We start from the raw sequence: 9,342 nt of genomic DNA on the forward strand, positions 1-9,342 counted from the left end.
ATACCCGAAAGAGATGAATCCAACCTGCGGAAAACACTGTCAGTCAGTAAAATCATCCGCGTCACGATCCTCAGTCATGAAATCCCGAAGAAGAAGGGTTATTTATTTCACGCTTACGTTAAAATTTCACAGCATTCTGTAAGTTGACAAGTGTATGCAATTAAGATGAGAATACCGTCTCATCGAGCCTTTATGTTCAGATATAAGCTTGAAGCCGAAGTTGGTGTCGGTACTGTAATAAGTTTTATTCGCTGTAGCTTGTAGCTAATATCATTCTGGTTCGGGTCTAGGTATTTCAAAATATTTACCGCTATGATATCTTACGTCCGGCGAGCGAGCGAACTTTAGCAGATAGAATAGCTGTTGCGTAGCTATTCCGCTTTGCTTGTGCTGCCAACCAACAATATTTTACATTCTTATGCTATGAGACGATTCAATAATGAAACGGCGGACGATTACACCGCTCTCGAATCCATCTGCAGGTGGAAAACTATCAAATAATATTGTCTTAAAGTTTCCTTAAACCTCGATAGAGGTAAGGATACAATTCGGACTCAATAAGCAGCTTGTAGATAGGATAATCTGTGTGAAGTGGTAATTGGTTTTGTTGAAAAAACCTTCTTCTATAAAGATGGAGGGTCTAGGACCTAGGTCCTAGGACGATTCGGCGCCTGGACAACTGGGCGCTACGCAATCGAATGAAATTCGAAAATAAATAGACGTTCGTGAATTATAGGCACTAAGTATATAATATATATTTAATATTATTATTTAATACTTGGTGAGAATTTAAATATGCACACGTAAATAATGATTGAATTGTGCATACGTTTAAGTTCCAATGACAAGAGTTCTCGCAATAAAAAAACATTATGATAAGAGCAAAATGAATTAAAACTACCAAGTAGTAGATAGAAACTGATAGAAAATTCCTCGTCTACTTTGTGTATAAAATCATCAAACGAACGTTTAATTATTTCATTTGATAGTGCGGCGCCCAATTGTCCTGGCGTCCAGTTGTCCCATTCCCAAAGATAGAATCTAAATGTATAAAATTAAAGCAAAAAAAGTACTACTGGTTCACTTTATTACACACAGGTTTACAATTAGCTACAAGTGACTTCGCAATGGTAGTTCATTTGCAGAGGACTTCGCACTACTGCTATATTTATTTGACAATCCACAGGGCATAATATAAAAACACAATCAACACAACAGTGACAGTAGATAAGCAGCCACCACATACACTTCGGCATTCTTATTTTGTTGAAAAATCATGTAAAATTTGTCTAAAACCGTATATAATGGATATAAAAATGGGCGCCATTGTGTATGTAAGAATAAAGGAATGACAACTGATCGATGTTAATATTAATTGTGGAGTTTACTATCTTTACCATGTTTCATGCGCTTGCAAAATAATTTCAAAAGTCATAACAGAAATAACTTATAAGACTACTTATATTTGTAGTTATTCTTTGAATTCTACATTATAATGGTCAAAATGTAAATATTGTAATGTGCGACTACCTGTCTATATTCTACAATGTTGTATTTTCACTAAAAATATAGCGCATTCAATTTTAAAATTAAATGGAATGAATGCTCACTACATTAAAATGAATGAAAAAATAAATGTCAAAGCGCTGTGGCTTAAAAGGGCATTTCTAGGAATCTTGTTGTTTTTAATTATTCATAACCAGGAAAATGTACTATAGTAATATAGTTTGCCAAGTTTCCGGATTTGCATCAAAGCGAAAAACCGTATTCAAAAGTCTATTACTTAGAATCAGTATAAAATTTACCCTTGGTTATTAAATTTGTCAGGCTTAAAATAATTACTAAATGAATGTTATACCAACACTGCCTACTTTGAATGAATTTACTTAAAATGTTCCCCTACTTTTATAAAACGAAAATAAATAGTTTACGATTTCATGTTTAAATGGTATGGTTAAATATTTTACAAAACCATTCATGTTTATTAATAATTGAACCTTCTCGTAGTTTTGAGCGCAAACATGTCTACTTGCGTTAATTGTCAACCGATGTGAGTGTTTTTATACTTACAGAAATACTACTAAATACCTACATAGTTTGCTAGAGACTAATTCGAAAAATTGACAGCTTCTCTCCTTTTTCAAAAAAGGGACGAACCGTCCTACGGCCATGCTAATGGCATGGTAAAAATGAACAAGTTTTTAATCGATCTATGCCCCTTGAGTCCTGGAACTTACATAGTACCAACGTCCCTGCGCCTAAATTGTTTAGTGTCTTCTAAATTCACTTCTTTTTACCACTCCTAAATAAAGCCACTTCTCAGCGACCTTCTGCATCACCTTGTGGTCGTCTGTTTTTTTCTTATTACAGGGTGAAGGCTCCCCTCCGAGTAAGTTTTTCCACTTGGTCACTCCAGCATATCGACATTCTTCATCTGCTTCTATGTACCTATATGCCTAGTTATTCTAATTGGAAATTTAAGATAATGGGTGACGTCAGAAGTAGTAGCTGATATTTATTGTCTAATGAGTGTATATAAACATTGACGTTTTTAATTTAACATTTTTTTAAATCGAGTTTATAAGAATTTTTATTCGTATGTAGGTGGTAACAAAATATAATTGTCGATGCAGAACCGTAGATTGTAAATTTTAATTATCACACATCGCAAGTATGCCAGAAAATATATGACGAACTGTGTGCGGGAACGATGATCACGAAACGACGTCTGATAATTTTCCTGGATGCGGACAACTCATGAATGGATAGACAAGGGGTGCCGTGCCCATGCTCTGAAATGGATAAAAAGAAGTTCACAACAATTTATTGTCAATTATTGCTGACTGACTAAGTTTATCTAGTTTGAAATAGTGAGCGAGGCACCGATACGCCTCTGCGTGAAAATTGCTGTTATTTTTTTGCCCAAAAAATCTAGTTGTTGCCAGTCGAAGACAGCCGACGAAGCGTGAGGTAAATTCGCCTCACCCTAAATTCGCCACTGACGTTGTTATAATGATATTATGCAGGCCTCGCGGGCACCGTTCCTTTGCCAAGAGTATTTATTATATTTTTATTGCAATCCCAGCGCACCAGCACCGCTTTTTGATCGAGCACATAAAACATATTTTAAATGTTAACGCGATGCGATGTCTCTGCATTCAAAAATATTTTAGCATTTTTTTAAGTATAACTTTTGTCGCTGTACCTAGTATACAATCGCATGAAAGATATGAAATAATGCGAGACCATTTGTCATAAAATATTTAAAAAGTATCAGGACGTCATGTGTGAGTAGGTAGGTATTCGATTCTGAACAAAATAAATACAAATTTTAAATATAGAACATGTTAAACAAGTGAAATGAATTTTCCTGTCAGATCAATGAACTTTAAATGTAATAGGTTTTGTTTGTAACTTAAATATTTTCTTCGTATTTAAAAACGTTTCAAAAAAATAATTTACACTGCAATCGTCATTAATAAGTTTAACTTCACCCTTGAGTGGAATCACACACATTAAAAAATAGGCTGTTTTATTATTTAGTAGATATCATTATAACCGGATTATTCGTGTACTGTATATCCTACTTCTACTGCTACACCCTTCATTTTAATAATTGCGAATTACGATGGTAGTGCCAGTTATTGATTATCTTCGAATGCATGCTCATAAATGAAGATTTTGGATTGTATATTTCTTCGAAATTATTACCATTTATATCAATATGCAACAAACATCATTTTTGACAAATCACCATCGAAGTTTACAGTTTTGTGTTACTGCCTAGTGGGCCTAACTGCGAACCATCTGGAGACGTTGGAAAAATCAATAATTATCATTTTTTATAATTTATTATTAATTAGTAATCAAACACCGCATGAAACACACCACCAATAACACCATATGAAATCAACGCTGCAACAATATGCTGCACACAAATTATAGGTAAATAAATACATAATATCTTAATAAATACGTTACCCAGTTTTGATGATTTATACGCCTTTTGAATGTATTATTAGTGATTCGGTATCTAATTAAAATTGTCTATTAGGTAGGATTTTTTTACAAACACAAGATTCTTGATTTTTAATTTTTATACTTGATCCTTGACTTAATAATTATCCTAATCACTGCCAGCCAATTTTTACTAGGTGGACACTTGTATGGTGGATACTTGATGTTATGGAACGGTGGAATCATTTTCATATAAACACCTTTTATGTTTAAACTGATTTTATTATAAGTTAATTAATATAATATCCTATAGCAGATTACATTTTTGACGATAACTTGTTACAGTATGGTTTTATATACAGTTAATGCAGTCGACGCGTTTTTTTCTAAGGTTGAATTTAAACTAAATTGTAAAGCTATTTTGATTCTATATAAAAACAAATATTACGCATGGCATTTAGACATTTTGATAAGGAAAGTGGATAACAATGCCTTGAAACAATGAGCGACAAATCAAATTTTTATCAAACGCATTTAAGACATTCATTATGCTGCTTATTAATACTTGATTAGAATAATATAAAGATAGGCTCAAATTGTGGGGCTATAATACCGAAAGTCCGAGCTCCTGTAAAAAATGTGTGAGACATTGCTCTAGGACCAGTGTCCGGTGGTGATGCCAACAACCAATTCCTGCTCAGGAATATGGCGTTCGCCTGATTATCCCGTCCGCTACTATTTGCTATTATATGTCTGAACTTGCTTTCTGACTGGAAATAGCCGTCGTAAAATCCAAAACGCGTTTGCTATTCTAGTTTTATGCTGTTGGATTCACCGACGATTCGTTTTTGACTTCGCGCCAGTATGCTGTGTTGTCTCATAACAGGCTGGATTTCTATATTCTCCGCTTAATATTTCCATTTCGTATAATATACTTAATGCGTTTCCATTGGTCAATTTAATTTTTACTTCAGTTTGACTGACTAATCGGAGTATAGATTTTTATTGCCATCCAAAAGATGGGAACAGGTTATCTTATTTTTTATAGGAATTTATTATATTTTATTCGTTCCTTGCTTCTTTGCCACCGGCTTCAATGTATACAATTAAATAGGATCTTTAGCGTACCTATACAAATGAAAATAATTCAAATGATGCCCGAAGCAGGGTTTTTAAATGCGAAAAATCTACATTAATATTATCGGTTACATGTACGTACAATATTTCACAGTGGCACAGTTCGCCGTGAGCTTTTTTCTTATCGAAAAGAGATAACCGTATACTATACGGTCTCCATTTTTATTAGATTCAATATGAACATTAATTCAATTTTCATAGCTGATTTTGGCAAAACTCATGTAGGTACTCTCAATTCAAAGAATGAAAACCTAACCCTAACCTAACAAATAATCCAGTATATTGGCTATTTTAAAAATTTGTTTGCTGCTGGCTTCCTGTAAAGTGTAAACCGACAAGAACCGTGTTTTATTTAGACATGGATTTTATGTCAGTACCTACCTACTATACGACCCAAAGAAGTTGGATGGTCTTTGATATACGGCCATATATTTCCGATACAACATTTCACGGTGAAGTATAATACGGCGAAATGCATACGTACAAGTTTCCGGACACTACGATTGGGTGTCAGTGTTGTAGTTTTGAGGTTATGTATATTATTCGAATTTACCGCCGGTCGAGGGAGTCAGATCCGACCCGGTCGCTTGTCCGGTGGCTCCGCGGCGTGTCGCCGTGTGGCAACACCACGACGCCGCCGAAGGCCGCTCACCGGTTCACCTATGATGGCGGCTCGCGGGCCGCTTCTCGCCAGCCTTCTGCGTCGCGACCTTGCCTCCGCCGCCGCTCTTACAATCAACTCGCTGGGAATAAAAAACAATTACTTCTCGGCCTCAAGGTTGCGAACGCCGTCAGCTTTCTGAATCCTCGATGCAACTGACAATCGACGCCTTCTTCGTCGTGACCCCCTCCCCCCACCTCTCAACATTTTTTTATATCACTGCCAAAAATGATAACAACAAATCGGAATTTGTATCAAAGACGAGACCGTTGAAATGAGAAAAACTTGCAACATTAGATTCAAAATAGTTAAATCTATTCCGACACATTATCCTAATTTATAAGAAGTATTTCAACCCCCAACGATTTATTTCAACTTTCTCTATAATATCCGAAATGTTCCATTTATTTTTGACACACAAAATTTACGTAGGTACCTACATTAGTTTTTACTTTTACATATGAATGGTTATGCATAAACGAACATATCACAATGACAATAAAACAGTAAAAGATATTTATTACATATTTATACAAGTTGAGTAGTCGACACAAAAGTTGAGGTATTGAACATGTAGGTAGATGGATGAACTGTTGTGATGTAGAAGTTGAAGAAGAAGAACAAACACAATATTTAGTAGTATAGGTATAATACCACTTGGTCAAAGTTACACTAAGTGGACTTAATACTACATAATAATGTTTTTAATTTACCATAAATGAAACGAAATTACACCTAAAAATACGTAATTATCAAAAAAAATGTAGGAATATTCACACCGATGGACGCTCATTTTATAAAAAAATAATTGTCAGTCTATTTTCGAAACAATATTTATTTTTCTTATAGTATTCGATACATTGATTTCGATTGATTGAGATTTATTTCAATAGGTAATAAATAATTTAATTTTTTTAGTTAATTTCATGCTTCATAATCCTGTCTATAGATGTCACTAGTGTTGTAACTTTAAACGTCATTTTAAAGTTTTTAAACAATATTTTAAATTACATAAAATTTAATAACATTCCTCTAACCGTCTAACTATACTAAATTCTATGTTACATTTTATTAACACCCAATAAAATACATCAAAATATTATTTTTGCAGTTTCAATTATTTTAGAATTTCAAACTTTATCCAGGACTTTGAAACAGAAAACATACTTATTACTAGATATTTTCTGATGGAATAATAATGATTATTTTATTATTTTTATAGTTAATAGACAATAAATAGTACATTCGTAATTAATTATCTTCAAATTATGTATCCCTATGCTGACATCTGTGACTGTAAATATAAGCTAGTCATAATAATATTTTTCTGCTACAAAATAATATAAATTTTAGCAGAATTCTTTACCCACAAAATATCGAATGACACCGATCCTGAATGTAGAGTAAAAATTAATAGACCATTATTTTGTTCGGTTGTGCGTAAAAGCAAAAACAAAAGTAGGTGGTTGTATGTCATATTTTGTCATCCAGTGCATGGCACTGCCATCTGCAAATCATACAGCGTAGCGACTTTGACAGATACGAAAGCGCGCGATAATTTGAATGTTTCAAAAATGTTATCTTGCTTATGTTCTAAAATAATAATATTATGAATTATGGATCAGAATCTCTAGATAATTTATTGTAAAATATTATTCAAGTAATAATGTAGGTATTCATATATGTAATGCTGTTTAGCATCTGGAAAAATCACATAATTAAATATTACTTACTATCAATATTCGAGGGACTGTAGTAAGTATTTTGTTCGTAGTGTTGATTCGCGATTTGAAAGCGGCAGTCGGCAGTCGGGCGGCATTCGGCGAAGAAATGTGAACGTCGCTTCGACCGGTAACGATTGCGATAAGAGCTCACTTTCTCCGACTTGAAAATCGCTCGACTACGGTGAGAATCGTTCGCCCGAATTTAATTTTCATAGTTCTCCCAAAATTTTATTTTCACACGATGATCTTTCAAAATGATAAAAAGTTTTTCTCTCGATTTCAGAACACTGGCATGATGGGCGCCGGCGGAAAGAGGAAAATGTGCAACGGCGGCGGCGCGGGAGCCGGAGCGGGAGGAGCGGGCCCCGGAGGGCCGGGGGCCAAGGCGGCCCGATGGGAAGAGAGCAGCCTCGCGCGGCTGCAGGCGGTGGCCGTTCCCGGGGAGCCGTGGACGGCGTGGGGCGGAGGGCACGCGGCGCACCCGCAGCCCGCCGACGACAGGGCGGAGTGCGGGTGCTGGCGGAACGCCCGCGCGTGGCCCGGCGGCTATCCGCAGGAGACGATCCGGTGCGCCGAGAACGGCAAGTCCTACCTGGAGCTCGGCAGCGGCGGGTGGCCGAGGCGCCGGTGCTGCGCGAGACAGTGCCACCGGGAGAGGCGGCTCAAGGTCATGAACCTGTGCGTCTTCAAGCTGAGCAGATTTCGCCAGTCCGCCGATCCTTCTCTGCGGCGTTCGGTGCTCGTGTGCAACACGCTCCGGCGGATGGAGCGAGAGGCCGAGCGGGAGGCGGCCGAGGAGGCCGCGAGAGACGGTCTGCAGCCGCCGCGGCCCTCCGCGCCGCGGGAGCCTCCCCTGCCGGCCGCCGGCCGAGCGACCCCCTTCCCCGCCCCCCTGCCCGACGCCGACTCCGGCTACGGCGAAGAGGAGGGCGCCCGCCCCATCGACTGGGGATCCGTCCTCAGCCTGAGCAGCCAGTCCGCCCTCGACCCCCTCAACAACAACGAGCCGTGCGGGGGCTGGGAGGGCGGGGGCGTGGGGCTGGACGTGGACCTGAGCCTGGCGGGCGCGTGGTCCTCCCCGGCTTCCGACGACCGCTCGCCCGAATCGGAGCCCGACGGCTTCGTGCGCATCCTCGTGGGGTCCAGTTAGTGGGGAGAGAGGGCGCCGCCCTTCGCCCCTCGCGACTTCAGGTTGTGAGGCCCGAGCGGGAGCGGAATTCCCGCTCGGCCCGGACGATTTTTACTCTTAAGAAAACAAATGCAGGAATTGCGAGTGATGTACTTTTGTGCTATACTTGTTAGGGAATTATTATTTTTAGTAGGATAAAGGTTGCGAAAGAGGCGGCGGACGCCCGGAGCCCGGGCCGCCCCGATGCTCATCCGCGGCGGACGCAGCCGCTCCCTGTACAGGTTTTTATTTAAGCGACGACGATATAAATATACTTCATTTGTACATAATATTGTAAATAATTAATTTTTACAAATTTTACTATAATAATATAATTACTTCAATTGGTAAATAGTGAACTTAAATTATATATGTGAAAGGGACAGGCGACGGTGGCCGTTTTGCAAAAATGCCGTAGTGGCGCGACCGCAAATTGAAAGCACCCGTTCAATTTTACCCTTAGTCTAGCCGAATTTGCCGCTTCATTTGTGGGCCCCGATCCAGGCGCCCCAGACAGTCGTCACCCTATAATTTTTTCCGAAACGGCCTCCGACCCTGATATATTATATATACATAAATTTATTGATTAGATCTATCGAGATATATTTTAAAAATGATGCATTACGCGGCGATATTTTGGTAAAACGGATAAAATAAAATGTTATAAATGAAAAAAGTTATTACAAAGAGTCTAG

At 38.3% G+C, this 9,342-nt stretch overlaps 1 protein-coding gene across 3 annotated transcripts in view; it reads left to right on the top strand.

The window, feature by feature from the left end:
* The window catches only part of LOC147071352 (uncharacterized), a 139,388-nt gene extending 130,649 nt beyond the window's left edge, over nucleotides 1-8,739 (top strand). For all 3 annotated transcript variants that reach the window (XM_085948337.1, XM_085948338.1, XM_085948339.1), the window contains one exon: nucleotides 7,763-8,739. In XM_085948337.1, coding sequence (XP_085804463.1) covers nucleotides 7,763-8,629 — 867 coding nt within the window. In that variant the 3' untranslated portion in view covers nucleotides 8,630-8,739. The remainder of the gene's footprint in view (nucleotides 1-7,762) is intronic.
* The last annotated feature ends 603 nt before the right edge of the window (nucleotides 8,740-9,342 follow it).

Source organism: Rhyacophila brunnea, unplaced genomic scaffold, assembly GCF_057557595.1.
Source record: "Rhyacophila brunnea isolate RB1 unplaced genomic scaffold, BYU_Rbru_1.0 scaffold_20, whole genome shotgun sequence".
Lineage (NCBI taxonomy): Eukaryota > Metazoa > Arthropoda > Insecta > Trichoptera > Rhyacophilidae > Rhyacophila > Rhyacophila brunnea.